Source organism: Protopterus annectens, chromosome 3.part1, assembly GCF_019279795.1.
Source record: "Protopterus annectens isolate FY-2018-M chromosome 3.part1, PAN1.0, whole genome shotgun sequence".
NCBI lineage: Eukaryota > Metazoa > Chordata > Ceratodontiformes > Protopteridae > Protopterus > Protopterus annectens.
In genome coordinates, this window is record NC_056732.1 from 1,758,156,618 (window position 1) to 1,758,174,194 (window position 17,577).

The 17,577-nt window shown below is 38.2% G+C and overlaps 1 protein-coding gene across 1 annotated transcript in view; it reads right to left on the reverse strand.

Annotated features, from left to right (window-relative positions):
• Positions 1-1,673: 1,673 nt before the first annotated feature.
• The window catches only part of LOC122797853 (fucolectin-like), an 83,418-nt gene continuing 67,514 nt past the window's right edge, over positions 1,674-17,577 (reverse strand). Inside the window, exons 2-3 of the mRNA XM_044066375.1 lie at positions 13,860-14,213; positions 1,674-1,896 (exon numbers count right to left, since the gene is read on the reverse strand). Coding sequence (XP_043922310.1) covers positions 1,698-1,896; positions 13,860-14,213 — 553 coding nt within the window. The 3' untranslated portion in view covers positions 1,674-1,697. The remainder of the gene's footprint in view (positions 1,897-13,859; positions 14,214-17,577) is intronic.

Below are 17,577 nucleotides of genomic sequence, written 5' to 3' on the forward strand. Positions count from 1 at the left end.
GTCATACTGAGCATCACTCGGTCCACATGAAATATTTTTCAGTCTCCTCTTGATATCACAAAAGTACTTTGCTCCCTCAAGAAAAAAAATAAATATATTGTACTGACCAATCCTTTCAGAAAGTACACACCTGAGGTATAAGCTTGGCTTAATACATTTGTGCATATTTGTTAACATTTATGCTTCTGCACTTTACATAATCCAAAATAATTAATATTAAATAGTTAAAAGAACACACATTTGATTACACCTGCTTGAGCATTTTGTACTACCTTCCCAGAGAAGCCTGCATCATCAATTGTAAAATGATAAACTATAACATACTGAAGAATGAAATGTTATCATAAACTGGAACTGAGATCAATCTGATAAACATAATACTTTAATATATCTGAAATAGGGTGACTGCTGAAGTGTTAGACAACACAGATATATTTTATTGAGCACTTTCGTCTCAAAGGTTCAGAAGGCTTCATCAGAATAACCATTACCAATCACAAATAATGTACATACATATATATATATATATATATATATATATATATATATACACATATATATGGGTTCCCTTTAAATCATCGAATGTTCAGAACATCGAAGTTCTGATCATCGAGACCAGAACATCGAAGGTTTAAAGTAGAAGTGCCAGGTAAGTGAGATAGTGGAATGTTGGGTGTGTATGCAAGGCAGCAAGGTGCCCTGCATGTTGTCTGTGTGCCATCTGAGTGTTGGCATTGCAGTTAGGGTATGGGAAATTTCCCGTTTAGCGCTACCGCATATAGCAGTAAACAGGAGATTTCCCTTACCCCACTGTAGCGCGATCTCGGAGTTGGAATATTAAAGTAGAGGGGTTTGGGGGGCACAGCTACATGATCTATAATGACATATTTAAAGAAGTGTTTATTATTTGCCATAAATTGCCTAGCTAGGGCATTGTTGTTGTTGTCTGACTTTTTGATGTTATACTGGTGCTGGTAGATTCTAGTCCTCAGATGTCTAATAGTTTTGCCCATGTAGAATGCTGGGCATATCTGGCAAATTGCTAAATATACTACTCCTTTAGAATTGCAACAATATTTTCTTTTTAATGTAATGGGTACATAGTTATGTAATGTTATTATATCAGTTTCTAAAATATATGTACATTGTGTGCAGGTTCCACACTTGGACATTTTTCCTCCCATTGCAATGACCGCCAGTGTTTCTACCATGTTTTTTATACAAATGTCTTTTTGATATGCTATTTTTGGAATTGTACCTACCACTTGTATATACTCAGCATTTGTGGAGAAAATGGACCAATTTTTCTTAATGATGGCTCTGATGTCATAAAAATCTTTATTAATAAAGTCAGGACAAAATGTTTTTACATACCTATACTATACCTATTTTAACAAGAATTAGAGAGTGTTTGTTGTGTATTTTTTCATTTTTGTATGTGCAGTCATTTTTCAGTCATTATGTAGAAATGCAGGGTTTCACTTTAACTTGGAATTTCTTTTAGCTACTCATTGTTATCTGATATCCAGTCAGATTTTTCTTTGTGTGTATATATACATTATTGGTGATTGGCAATGGTTATTCTGATGAAGTTTCGTGAACCTTTGAGACAAAAGCACTCAATAAAATATATTTGTGTTGTTAACTCTTCCGCAGTCCTCCTTTGTTGTTTCTGAGTTTCTTGCTTGTTCCTGAATTTAATATAGCTGAAAGTCATACCAAACATATTTACCAGGTATATCATTCTTAATCGCTGGGACACCAAAGACCTCAACTTCACAGAGGGTCAGAAATTCAGTCCTAGCAGGGATGGCAATTGTAATATATCTGCCTTCCATCCCATTGCACTGGAATGTCCGTGGATATGCAGATTTTATTCCAGTTATTGTTGCACACCTGTGGAAATGAGAGGAAAAATATGTCAGCATATCCACAGTGCAGCTGTGTTGTCTTAAATGAGTTTCACAACAAGCATTAACTTAGTGATCATTTTATCACTTCTTTCAACTGTTTATGCTTCAATTAGCCTTTGGAAATCTTTATATAAGTAATTCTTCTGAATACTAACAGTGTTAGTCCTGCATTTATTTATGCTATCATATGCCATGAAAAGCTTGCCTATTTTATCACATAAGCTGCATACATTCACTTACATGACTCAAACATCATGGAACTCATAAACAAAGACATTGGTAATCTCCAAACTCTGGACCCCACCCATTTTGGGTTTGTAAAAGGCAGATCATGTCTCCTAAACCTGATAGACTTCTTTGAAGCAGTCACCAAAGCCATAGATGAGGGTAAGGTGGTTCACGCAGCCTATCTAGATCTCGCCAAGGCTTTCAACACCATCCCCCACTCTCGAAGTATAGATAAACTCACTAAACTAAGTATAAATCCCTATGTCACAAGATGGGTTGCCAACTGGCTCAAAGACAGAAACCACACTGTGAAAGTAGCAGACTCCAAATCCGACTTCAGACCAGTGACAAGTGGAGTACCACATGGTTCAGTCCTGGGTCCTCTCCTGTTTGGTATCTACTTCTCTGAAGTACAGTCTAACACAGAATTTATTTGGCTAATGAAATTTGCAGATGATTGCAAACTAGGAGCCATAATCAAAACTCCTAGTGATGTGGACATCCTACAAAAGGGCCTCACTGAGACAGATGCCTGGTGTCAAAGCCATGGCCTGAATCTCAATGCCAAAAAGTGCATTGTCCTCCCCTTTGGTAAAAACTCTGTACCCATGAACTACCACTAGGTGGTAGTCTACTTAACACCAAAAGTGTGATAAGAGACCTTGGGACACAGGTGGACAGTAGTCTCTCCTTTGATAATCACATCATCATAGTGGTCAGGAAATCCTTCTACATGGCACACTTCATCACAAACGGTTTCTCATCCAGAAAAAAAGAGGTCACTGTTCCCCTCTACTCATCACTCATTAGACCCATTATAGAATACAACACCTCTTTTGGTATGTACCTCACAAGACATCTACAACAACTGGAAAGGCCACAGAAATACCTCACGAAGAAGATCACTCGCCTAAAACAGATGCCCTATGCAGACCGTCTCAAAAACTCCAGCTTTACTCCGTCGCATATCACCTACACAGAGGCAATCTCTGCCTAACATACAAAGCTATGTCAAACCCAGAGCTGTTCGACATGCTCCACTTAAAGAAATCCCAATCCCTCTGAGCTACATGCTGTAGGGACCTAAACATTGTCACCACAATAAACAGAATATGCTGGAGGCATAGATTCCTGTCCCAGAGACTTCCCATACTCTGGAACAGACTACCTATCTATGTCAAACAGAGCTCCTCATTAGCACTCTTCAAGAAAAACCTTGATGATTGGATGGGAAATAGGAAATTCACCCCGGAGATCACTTCTGTGGCTCTGCTCGACGGGGGCACAGGAAAATAATTTTCTTGGGTGGCGAAAGCCAGGGTACCTTTTTGGCTAGGCTTATATAGGCCCTTGGGCCAATAGCCTAGTACCTACCAATGAACCTATGAACACTGTCTCTAGAGAGGTGGAATTTTTACACAAAGTTGCAATTGTGATATTCTCTAGGTGAACACATTTACCTCGTGTGCTATGAAGTCACTGCTGATTTCACAGTTTGCAGTCACCTGCAGGTTGAAATTCAACCAGAACTTACTATACACTAGAGTTTAACGGTATGTAAACAAATTGCACTGGTACAATACTGATACAAATGATAAAGTCAGACATGGGTACATCATATAAAGAGAGAGACGACATGCTTACTCTCTGTGCTGTCTCTGTACTGTAACATAACACTTCACAGAGCCCAGTAAAAAAATGTGTGCAGGAATAATATTCTAAGGGCCAAAGCAGACCATGCAGGCAGGTACGTGACCCAAAACAGACAGCAAAATAGTGTGTTACACAAAGGTCTGGAAATACAGAGAAGCTACTCAAAATTTTCATTGTTAACTGTTGGACAAGGTCAGCTGCAAATGATTAAAGAAAGACTGTGTAAGGTGTAAATGAAGGCCATTCTTAAAGAAACAGCAAGGATCAATACCGTTCAAATATATTGGCAACTCTAATGTTAAAGTTGCATGGGAGTCTATGATATCAGAAAGCAGGAAGCAAAAAGCTGTAAACACATGATGAGAAACAGTTAATAGATCTGATAAACAAACAGGCAACTGTTGCTCTGAGATATTTCTTAAGTACGTATGTGCCCCTCCTCAGATCTGTGTCCATTATGACAGTAATAGCAACCATTTAACACTGGCACACCTCTTAGTTTCAACTGAAGAATGTTGCTCTGATAAGAAATACCCAAGTGACTCAAGATAAGGCCAGGTGGTCTCTGGCTGCTCATTTCCCCTCATACCCTCATTCTCCTTGGTCAGACCCCTGCCACTTTTACAGCCTCATACAAAGGCAGATGGAAAGATACTTACAGCAGCTTCTAAATGAAGAAAACCACACAGAAGATGCACTGTCCCAGATACAGCCTATGATGAGAAAAGAAGAGGAGCCCTCCATAGAAGAAGTAAGAACAGAACTAATAAAAAATGAAGTCAGGATAAGCAGCAGGCTCAGATGATGTGGCTGCATATATGGTCAAGATACTGGGTGAGATAGTGGACAACTGGCTCCTGATGGTACTTATAACAGTATGGAGAGAAAGTTGGTACCTCAGATGACTGGAGAATAACCATACTTGTGCCAGTGTACAACAACAAAAGGGACATCCACAACTGTGAGCAGTACAGAAGCATCAAACTCCTGTTATGCTGCATGAATGCTCTGGAGACAGTGACTGATAAATGGATATACAGAGTAGTAGAAAGTAAGATGGGAGATGAGCAGTTCAGATTCAGATCAGGATGCAGCACAACTGACCTACTGAGACAAATAGTTGAGAATAAGCTGGGGATGAGGAAAGAGTCCAACTGGGCATTCCTAGACTTGAAGAAAGCATATGACAAGATCACAAGAAAACTAAAATGAGCAGTACTGTGGTGGTATGAATTCCAAGACACATTGACAGAAGTCATGCCGATCATGTAAAAGGACCCACTGACTCAAGCATGAACAGTGTTCGGTCACACAGTGGGGTTCCCAGTGGCAGTAGTTGTGCACCAAGGTTCAGCTCTGAGCCCACTATTGTTCACACTGGTGATGGACTACATTAGCAAACAGGTCGGAGGGGACAGATCAGCAAAGTTGTTGTATGCAGATGATGTGGCATTCCAGGCAGACTCTGAGCAAGAACTTCAGCAAAGGACAGGAGGATGGAATGCAAAATTGAAGGCACATGGGATGAAACAAAGCACAGATAAGACAATGGTAATGGCAGCAAATTACATTAATCAGAGAAGCTGAGAATTGAGACAGAAGGGAAAATAGTGGAACTTGTTAACAGTTTCATGTATCTGATTGGTGTGATTGAGGAGAAAGAAAGTCTGAATAAAGAGGTCAAAGTTGAATCAGAGGGACTGCAGCCAAGTGGCACAGAATCCCAGGTGTAGTGCATCATAGAAGAATGCCAAATAAGCTGAAAAGTAAGTTGTACAAAACTGTGGTGCAACTAGTACAACTGTGTGGTACTGAGACCTGAGCAGTAAAGGCAGAGCAAATGAGGAAGCCAAAGGTGATGGAAATGAAGTACCTGAGAAGGTGGCAGGAGGCACACAGTGGGACAGACAAAAAATGAGACATAAGAGCAGAAGCCAAAGTAGCTCTGATTTCAGAAAAGATGAAAGAAAACAGATTACAGTGGTTTGGACATGTGCAGAAAAGCAGAAAACAATCTAAGGAAGAAGATTTGGGACAGACAGGAGGAAGATAAGAGGAAATGAGGGCATCCAGCAAACAGGTGGATGAATTGTGTAAGGGAGGGAGGGAGGATCTGCAACAGTCAAGCATGAGTGTTGAAGAGGGCAAGAGTGTGGCTTTGAATCGAGAGAGATGGCAACAGTTAACACGACAGCCTGACCCCATGTGGAAAATGGGAAGAAGGGGGCTGATGATGATGATGATTACAACTAGCTTTGATAGAGGTTCACATCTCAGGTTGCCTCTTCAAGTGAACATTGTTAGATCATTAATATAGGCAGCATGCTTATTTATTTGTTTATTTATTTATTTATTTATTTATTTATTTATTCATATTTGTTTACTGGGATAGTGTACTGATCTCAGTGCATCTTTTACAGGCACAGCCCGGGTGAATAGGATCTCATAAGAACTGAACAAAACATATTTACAGATACAAATATATGCTATAAAACATGCTACAACATTTAGTTCAAGAAGCAGTTTGCAAAGTGAAAACACGGATAGAAAAATGGAATTAAACTTAGAAGAGCATTTTGGATAAGATGTAGTCATAATACTGAGATGGCGTAAGCTACAGTAAAAGCAGCATGTCATTATATAGAGCGGTATGAACACATTAGAAGAGGCAAGTAAAAATAGATGCAGGAAAGGATACCGTGGGTAGAAGACAGAGAAATGGAGAGAGAGAGAGAGAGAGAGAGAGAGAGGCATGCACAGGGAAGGGCAGTAGAAAGGAGAGAAGGAGAGATGTGTGAGAAATGGAAATAGAAGAGGGAGAAAGGATGAAGGAGAGGCAGTAAGTAAGGGGAAGACAAGCTCAGATAAGGAAGCATGAAATAGGGATAAAAATGTTTGAGAGAGCTGCAGGTTCACGTAACATAACCTGTGTGAGTGCAACTGCACCGTTTGGATGAAGAGGTGCTGTTATCTGAATTCTAAGTACATTTGAATATCTCAGACTTAGAGTGGAATAGTGTCCCATAGTTTAAGTGCTAGGATGGAGAGTGCACGCTCAGTGCAATGAAATTTAGTTTTTGGAGTTAGTAGGGTGGGATGAGATTGAGAGTTGTTGATTATACTTTAACTGTTTTTATGGGATACAAGCTTATTTTGCATGAGACAACTAATCAAATGAGATTTTGAGAAAACATAATCAAAAACAGCAACAAATACACAGTTTATTCTTACATGTTTCTTGTGAAGGTAAAGACTGCAACCTCCCCCTTTTTGTAATATGCTCTTATTAGAGTCAATTCCAAGGGTCCTGCACAGAGAGGGTAAGGAGCAGTTCCTTTATGCATAAACCCTTCCTGAGCTACTGTCATGTCTGGCAATTATTGCATAAGATTAAGGCTCTGAACTGCTTCCTTCAGTCAAAGGGTACACAGTTTGATTCACTCTAGTGACATCTGCCTCTTGTGTGACGCTCAGCAAGTCAGTTAAGCAGACGGTACTCATGCATCACACTGACAAGGGATGCCTTGTCCAGTTAATAAAAACTGAGAATTTTTCTGATCCTTCAGAAAACTATGCTACTACCATTGTTTCGCTCTGTTGGACTCATCACAACCTACAGGAAGAAGATAGTTACCTGTCACTCTCATTGCAGCTGACGACCTGACAGTGTTTTCTTAGCCTGTTAGCTTACTCTGGACCTTGACACTTTAGGTCCTTCAACTCCCTCTCTTTCTTTCTATTTCTTTGCACTACCTACAGCTTTAGGAGTAACTTTATCAGTGCATGAGGAAGCAGATATATGGCAGTCATCATTATAGAACTTGTCTTCTTCTCCTGTGCTGCACCTCGCCCATTTTCTCTCATCACTCACGTATGACAAACATGGTGTAGCAGTTACTCTGTTTATTTATTTATTTATTTATTTATTTTTGGGGGGGTGGGAGGACTTACTTCAGCTTAGATGCTCTTACACTATTATGAAATAAAGATTAATTTCCATCTTTGAAATCATGGAATCGTGAAAACTCCATGTGTACACAGAGTTTCCTCTCATTTCTATCATTCAGCCTCACTTTTAGGTAAAGTTCGCTGGTATTATGCTGCAATAAACAGAATACCTAATCTGCATCTGAATCCCACTTGTGAATTAGCATTACACGAGTACAATTCATTTATAGTCTTTGTAACTCAGCGTGCTAGTTCTTTCTGAACCTACACAGAATAAGCCACTAATTTTATGTGTAAATATTTTTCTGAATCCCGCAAAGTATAAATCACTTATTCTGTGTAAGTGTTTTAACAGTGGGTAAGTCCTTTCAGAATTCCACACATCTAAATCCCTTATTTTTTATACAAGCATTTAACTGTTAGTAACTCCTTTCTAAATATCCCAAAGAATTACATGTATTCTTTGTGTAAGCATTTAATAGTGTATATCATTTATTCTGTGTGTACGTATTTTAACAGTGGATAAGTAGTTTCTGAATCCCACGTCGGGTAACTCACTCATTTCATTCTGTGTATAAGCATTATGAAAGTGGGCAACTCCTTTCTAAATTGCACACAGTGTAACTGAGAAATAAATAATTTCAAATGGCATACTGAACAAAACAAATTGTCACTAGAGCTAGCAACAAAGGGATACTTTGAAATAACTGGCAAATAAATCCGTTTTAAATAATATAATTAAAAATTAAACTATTTAAAATTAATTTATTTGCAATTTTTTGAAAGTATTCCTTTGTAGGCGGCCCTGGTGGCATTTCGATTGAGACAGTATAACTCACTCTCTGTGTAAGCATTTTAACTGCAGGTAGGTCCTTTTTGAATCCCATGCAGTGTAAATCACTTATTCTGTGTGTAAACATTATAACAGTGGAGTCCTTTCTGAATCCCAGACAAGGTAACTCACTTATTCTATATACAAGCATTTTAATTGTGGCTAAGTTTCTTAATTTCACTTACATGCTGTGTGTGATAGTTGTCTTATCAGACATACACATGCACACATACACAGAATAATATCTGCCTTGTTAATTTGCAAAAGTGTGCATTTTGTTTCTGTATAAAAGTTATTATTTGTTTACTTCTTGTTCTGGCATGTAATGAAAATATCACAGCCAAAATACTCAGCTTTTATTCTGCAATATGCATTTTATGTTTACATCTTAGGTGTAACCCACTTGGAGCTCACTGGACAAAACCACACGTTATTATATGTCAAGTGAAGTCAACCCCAGCAGAACCCTTCATGGATACAAAAGGGTATGCGAACTCTTCACAGATACCACCTCATCTGAGAACTAAACCAGAACACGGAATGCATCTATATGAGGCAGCAGTATTACCCCCCCCCCCCACATCACTCTCCTACCTCTATCATTTTCACTAATTTGGTTTTGGTCTGACATCCATGCAAAGTACATAAGGAGAATTTTCTGAACAGGCAGTATTAACACACAGACACAGGTTAGTGATATTCATCAGGTATCACAGTTATTCTTGGCTTAATAATTTAGCAAACGTCTTCAATTTCTTCAGCACATAAGTGCATTCATTGCCAGACTGTAGTGCAGGACTGGGGCTAGCAGGATATATACAGTCCATCACATTGCAATTTATTTTCATTAGAGTTTATTAATTTGCTAACCAAGTAAACCCACAGGAAAGAAGTGATTATTTTATTTTCCAGGGGAATCAGGGAGCAATATCTGGTTAAGTGATACTGTAAGTGTCACATAGTAGAGATGTGAAGGCTGTGTAAATCAAAACCACAACTACAGGATGAACCTCATACGTTCATAGGTAGGTACTAGGCTATCGGCCCAAGGGCCTAAGTAAGCCTAGCCAACAAGGTTCCCTGGCTTACGCCACCTAAGAAAGTTATTTTCCTGTGCCACTGTCGAGCAGAGAAACAGAAGTGATCCTTGGGGTGTATTTCCTATTTCCCATCCATTCATCAAGATTTTTCTTGAAGAGTGCTAATGAAGAACTTTGCTTGACATAGATGGGTAGCATGTTCCAGAGTATGGGAAGTCTCTGGGACAGGAATCTATCCCTCCAGCATGTCCTGTTTATTGTGGTGACAAGGTTTAGGTCCCTAGAGCATGTAGCTCATAGGGATTGGGATTTCTTTAGGTGTAGCATGTCCAACAGCTCTGGGTTTGACATAGGTTTATATGTTAGGCAGAGATCACCTCGGAGTAGGCGATATGCTATGGAGTAAATCTGGAGTTTTTTGAGACGGTCAGTGTAGGACATTTGTTTGAGGCCAGAAATCCTCTTTGTGAGGCACTTCTGTGGCCTTTCCAGCTGCTGCAGATGTCTTCTGAGGTACATTCCAAAAGGGGCGTTGTACTCTATAATGGCTCTAATGAGTGTCGAGTAGATGGGAACAATGACCTCTTTTTTACTGGATGAGAACCATTTTATGATGAGGTGTGCCACATAGAAGGACTTCCTGACTACTGTGGCGATGTGACTATTAAAAAAGCGACTACTGTCCAACTGCATCCCAAGGTCTCTTATCACACATTCAGTGTTAAGTAGATTGCTGCCTATGTGGTAGTTCATGGGTACAGAGCTCATTAACTTTAGTAACCTCCAGTAAGTTACCAGATGGCAAACTGCTATCTGAGGAGTGGTCTATTCCACTGAAATTTACAAACTTCTCCAGAGGTTCTTCAACCTCAGAGTTATATTAAGTATGGGGTGCTGTAGTGTGTGTAGGAGGCTCACCCTGTTTCCATCCATGGGGTCTAGTACAAGCACATGAGTCCCAGGTGTCTGAAGACCACTGCTGCATAGCCAGAAACTCTGGCATTTTGAAGTTCACATGTCTGGCCACTCGTACCCTAACATGAATTCACATAAAGGAGAACTGAGGCAGCCACATGGAGAAAATGGAGCTGCTACATGTCATCCAAACACAAAGTAAGTCTAGCAGCCAAAGGGAAAGAGTGGGAGTATAGATGAGGTTATAGGGCAACACTCAGGGGTGGGATTTAGGTTTAGCGAGGGGGAGCTTTAGGTTTAGGGACCGGAAAGGGAGATTAGCTTTAGGGAGATGGAGATTTATGCTTAGGGAACAGAGACTTTAAGTTTAGGGAGCAGGACAGGATTTTCTGATTTGGGAGGTTGGGTTTTAAGGTTAGGGTGTGATCATTGAGTTTAGGCTGGGGTGGAGGGAGTGCTATATGGTTTGAGTTAGGGACCAGGCGAGAGTTATAGTGTTAAAGTTACGATTCTGTTAGGGCTATGCAGTTAACTACATTCAGGTGTTGGAACAGCTAGGTAATTAATTATGATTGGATTAGTGGAAATTAGGGAGCTAGAAAAGTAGAGCAAGTGTATTGTGAGCTAATAGCATGTGAGCACTTACAGAAGACCCCATCCAGGGCTACTAAGATTTTTCATTAAATTTTGATGCAATGGTTGATCAGTGAAGGTGGATGTGATTTAATAGTTTGCTTCTTTATTTCTTTGCTTTTATTTTGCTTTATTTTGCTTTTATTTACTAGGCTATCTGACTGGATATAATAAAAAAATCCTTTTTCAGAGCAGATCTGAGAAGAAAATCTAAAAACATATTACAAACATTTTCAAACAGTCATTCTGTAACCTACATGCATAGACACTAAGTAATATGCATTAAAATTATACATTCATTTGCTAATTAGAATGCATTTGTATGAAATAAAGGCAACTATTACAGTATAGAAGATATTAATGCATTAACAGATGTTGAACCTTGAGCATGTGAAGAAATACGTTAGAGTGGGTTTACCTAATAATTACCGGATCATGTGATTAGTGCTAAGAATTCCAAACAAATGGAGGTCAGGGAAGGAACAAGGCAGGGCAGAGAATGTTAATATTGTAGTTAAGAGGTGGGGTGTAAATCAAGTTTATAAATAATGATAGATGTATAGCTATAATAAGGTTACATTACAGGTATACAAGTGGGGGTGAGCAGTGTCACAAAACTATGTATATGGCTGGGAGATACCAATAAAACTATTCAGGTATTGGTGAGGACTGGTTCTGGGGCATAGGACGGTGAATGAAAATAAATGGTTTGATGGTATGACAACCTGAAGATAGTAGCATTTATCCAGGAGATGTACAGAATCATACCCCTGAGCTGACAGGTGAAGTTTTAGTTGTGTTTTAAATAAGTATGCATTCTGAATGCATGTCAGTGGTAGTGGATGTGGCTCCATAGTTTGGATGCACTATTTAAGCAGACAGTGTCACCTGCAGTGCTAGATGATTTGGTTACAAGATTAGTGACTTTTCTTGACAGTATAAAATTCTATTGGGAGAGTAATGTTCTATTATGTTGTTAAGGGATGAGTAACTTTTTGCCATATAGTGAAGTCTGTGTATTGCAGTTAGCTGAGAAAGACTTAGGTGATGTGGTAGTTCTAACCAGTTTAGTTCTCTGAGGGCTAAACACTGGCTGCTTTATTATACCATTGCTCAAGTATGGACAATTGTGAAAGTTAGTGAAGATTGGAGCAGCATAGAGGAGAAATGGCAGTAAGAAAGTAGAGGCTGTGTGTTTTCTGGCGAAGTCCATGAGGTAGGTTTTTACTCTGTATAATGTACCTAGTTTTTTAGACATGTGTGATACACAGTGGTCAAATTTCAACTGGTTATCTGTGATCACAACCAACAGTTTTGTGTATGTTTTTTTTTTTGGTTTACTTATTCTGTCGTGATGCTATTGGCAGAAATGATAGTGAATAATGTTGTTTTGGTAGAGATGTGTTTGATGAAAAAAGAAGTACTTCAATTTTTTTTTCATGGTTAAGTAGTTGTAAATTATTTATTCATGTTTGAATCAACAAGAAGGACTTGCAAGTTAGAGAGAGAGAGATGGAAGAGCAGATTAGTGTCAAGACATCAGCATATTGCGCTAGGGTAGCAGTTTTTTGTAGTAGTGTAAATGTCATTGATGAATATGTTGGCAACTGTGGGGCCAGTATAGATAATTGCTGGACACTGATAGTTACAGGCAAGAAGAAATCAGTTTTCCATTTCACTGCTTGTGCTCTGTTGGAGAAGTGACCATGGTACCATTGCAATGAAGGGCTAGTGAGGACCAAGGATGAGAGATTATACCAGAAACAGTGTCAAAAGCTTTTGATAACTCTATGAAGATGATGGAGACTAGGCTTCCAGCATTTCTATTGGTGTTGACAGTATTAACAGCATTCTGCAAAGCAATAGCCAGTCATGCTGTGATGAGGACGGACGTTGTGTTGGGTTGAAGACAGAAGCTGATTATCTATTAGATGTGTGAAAAGGTGAGTACATTTTATAGTATTTTTGATAGGGGAGATACAATGGCAATTGGCCTATAGCTTGAAATATTTCTATTAATTCTACCCTTGTACAATGAATAATAATTTTTTCCATAGCAAGGGGACTTTATTTTTATATGTGCATCAATTTATCAGAACTGAAGCTGCATATACAATTGCCTCAGTTGCTACTTTAAGATATTCACCAGGTGGATTGTCAAGGGCAGTTGTTATAGACTTCCATTTTTATGTATCTTTGATGGTATCTGTGGGAACTGCGTGGAAGGAGAAATGCTGAAGGATGTGACTTCACTAAGTAGGGCCATCAAGAGCTTCATTAGTCACATGGTTGGCTAATGACAACAGTGTCAGTATAAAATGCATCTTGAATTGGTTGACTATGATATTTTGTTTCTTTGTATTTAGTATTGACTGTATAGCATGTCCTGAATTTAACAGTTTATTGATTGTGACCCAGAACAATTTTGGATTATTAGTGTGCACGCTTTGATTGTTTGAGTAAAATGCTTTCTTATCTTTGGTGATAATTTCTTTTGTTAAGTCTCTAAGTCGTCTATATGCTAGTAAAGCGGGAGTTGTTTTAATATTCTCCAGACCTTCTATCCTTTACCTCTTTGTTTTTTGAGTTGTGTAGTTGTAGTTTTAATCAAATGAAAAGCTGTGGTCAAATACAGAGTATCTCAATAAAGGAAAAGTAGAGAGATATTTTGCAACTTTTTAGTCTGTTTAAACTTACAGTGGATTATTTATTCCATTATTTGCTGCTGAGTTGCCAACATGAATTTCTGCTCCTTCAAGTCGACTTGCACAGCAATCGCCTCTTCCTGTAACGATGACGGATGATATCAGGTAAGATTGTAGCAAATCAAGACTCCACCATGGACTGGACTGCCAGTTGGTGTGAGTACAAGATAGTGAGTTGTAGTAGTGACTGTTCCTGTTGCCATCAATTGCATTTTCCGGGGGCCCAACAGGTGTCCCTTGGTAATCTGAAGATTGTGTGGCATGGCCCTTAAGTGCTATATTGGTTTCTGAAATGACATTATAGAGGAGATTAACTTCATTTCTTCTTGTGTCACTTACTTCATCCCTATAAAAAATCACAGCACTTACATAAATTAGTATATGCATGTTCATTGTTTCCCCATAAGAACATATTGGGATTATTTGAATCTTAAGTTTCATAAATGCTTTTTCTATTCTGACCTACAAAGAGGGCATTTGTTCAACACCACAGGAAGGATTGCATTTATTATTATTTATTATTATCAAAGAGTTCATCACAGGATAACCAATAGGCAGTAAGCTTTCTGCTTGAGTCATACCAGTTGCCATAAATGGCTAGCATCTATATGCATGCATGCATGTATATACAATGTTATAACGCAGCTATATACCCTTGCTGAAATAGGTCACAAATGAGCAGTAGGGTACATAAATTCCTATAAAGTTACAGTCTATGGAAACAGATTGGTGTTGGTTATGTAAACAGTGTCTTGGAGCAAAAAAGCCTAGTGGATAGCTAAGTTACTACAGAGAGTCTTACTTATCTGATTTCATACAGGCAGACTAGTTTAATTTACAAAGCATCACACTTTTGACACAGTTGCTTAAAGTGTGATGCAAATGTCAAAGGCCATTCCCAACATATTTAGCATGCTGAGACATTTGAACAGTGTTGTTTGCTCTGACACCATGTTTGCCATTGATACAGTATGACTTCAAAAGTAGTCAGTTCATACTTGCATTTAAATTTGACTTGTGCAATGTATAAGACAAATACAAAATGTTTGATAAAGTACTTTCTTAAATGTAGTGTCTTACATGTCAGAGTAACACATGCATGCATACATCTAATCAGCCAAACTCTTCAGTCCAAGCTGTTTCTGTTCTTCCAACATACAAAGACACAGATTGAGTGCTTTCATCCCCTAAACTGGGGACTTCATCAGATCCAAATGATTTTGATGAAGTCCCCAGTTTAGGGGATGAAAGCGCTCAATCTGTGTCTTTGTATGTTGGAAGAACAAAAAGAACTTGGACTGAAAAGTTTGGCTGACTGAAAGTGTTTCCAACTGCTTCACAGTATATGTTTTGGACTATTTTTAGTTATATTTTACACTGTGGTTACTTTTGTTTTTTTTTTATGCATGCATACAATCAGCTAAGCTTTGACAACCACATTGATCTAACCATCAAGACTGTAAATAAGAAAATAGGTGCCCTCTACAGAATTAAGCCCTTTCTTAATGCTACCACCCGAGTGTCTCTTGCCCAAACTCACCTCATCTCCACACTATTGTATGCCTCTCCATCCTTTATCAACATTTCTAAAGCCAACCTTTATAAACTTAACACAGCCTACCATAGTATTGCCAGGTTTGCCACTGGATCCCCTTTTCGTACTCATCATTGTCTCAATCTAAAAAAACTTCACTGGCTAGAACTTCAGAACCTAATACTCCTGCGTCAATTAGACATCACTTTTAAAATTCTACACTACCCCTCCAATACACCCATACTTAATAACCTAATCACCCCATATAAAAATCTTACCTCACTTCGCTCAGCCAACAAGCTTCTAGTAACTACTCTTAAATCCCATAACAAAGCAGGTGACTCCTTATTTTTAAATACTGTTGGTTCATATTGGAATAAACTTCCCGTGGAACTGACCACCCTAAGCTCATCTCACCTTTTCAAAAAACAAATAAGACACCATTTCCAAACACACTGGCTATGCCCATGCTCTAATCCTGACTGAGCTCAACATAGAATGCATCTCTTTCCAGTCCCCTCCTCTTCACTCTTAATGATTATCCTTTACTTCTGATTTATCCCTCTTCTGACCTACCTGCTTACTTTTCTTTTTCACTTCCTATTTCTTCCTTTCTTCATGCTGTATCACTAAATCTTGTCATATTTTCCTTACTTACATACATCCTGATCACGTCAATGCTAATTCTCTTTCCTAATACTACTACCCTGACACAACTTGTATTATTCTAAATTGTAATTAGTGAATTTGTTACTGACTCTCCATATGTCACAATTTTTTTACTCAATCCTCTTCATTCCGTGACAGTCTCACCCTAACTATTAAGTCATTGCAAGACTGCCTCTCCAATGTTTATCTCTTGTTCAACCACCTCTGAATTTTTTTTTATATTACAGAATAACTGTTCCTAATCTGCTTACTTGTTTTCTACATTAGGTTTATTTGCTGTTTGCTTTTTCATTTGTGTCTGATTGTTGAATTTATTGATTGTTTGAATTTTTTTTATTGTTTTTCACTGTTAGCTACTAGTATGTTAATGGAGCTTTTCTCCTCGGGCCTCTGCTGAAAATGGACTTTGTATCCAGCCAGACTAGCCCGGTTAACAAATGTAAAATAAAATAAAATAAAATAAAATACCTCTCAACTGTACATATTTTTGCAGAATGTCTAGATTTTGCCTCATATTTTTGGTCTGTTTTTCATTAAATTGTGTTTTTCTGGCAAATCATTGGCAAGTCATTTAGTATTGAAGTCAGAAAATAATGACAGACATTTGAGTTTCAGACTTTATAACCTTCAGAAAATTCATGCTAACATAAGACCTATTATTTTATCAGCTTTCTACATTTGTAAGAGCAAAATTTAAAATGTGTCCCTATTTTTGGGCCTTTGACCCCCCCCCCCATTATTTATGGCTTTGCTCAGATTTCTTGCTGTAAGAGGTTGAGAGGTATGCTCGCATGCCATACTAATATTAAAAGGAGGATACAGATATTATATTGACACATTTTTTAATAATAAACTGTCATATTGTCTGCTCTGCTATCTTTAAGATATGATACAGTGATTTAAAAAATGAATGGTTGTGTGATTTACAGTTGTAGATAATATGGTTAGTGGGCATCTGTGTCCATACTACATTAAAATTACAGTTGAAGGTTTCATGACTGCTTGGACTATGAAAAGTGACAGTGATTCTACTGCCACCTTGTAGCCAGATGGCAAATACATTAGTATGGTATAAGTTTTTTTATTTATTTATTTGACATTTATTTACTGAGAAAGTCCAAATGGGCATATAACCCATTTTCAGTTGGGGCCCAAGGACAATAGCTCCAATGAAAAGACATTTAATACATGTAAAGTAGTGCACACTGTATTACAAGTGGGATGATGGAAGGGACAATACTTGCATAATGCAAATGAGGTAGCAGAAGAAACAACAGTTTCCATAAATAGCTGGTTAATATTAAACTTTTACAATTTGAGACCATGTTTGTTTACAGAAGATGGATATGATTAGGCTTTACAGATATGTTATTATTAAAAAGAGATGGAGTTACATCTCAACTGTACAGATTTTTACAGAATGTTCAGATTTTTGATGTGCATTTTGTGCCTGCTTTTCATAAAATTGTGTTTTTTCTAACAAATTATTGACAAGTCTTTAAAGATC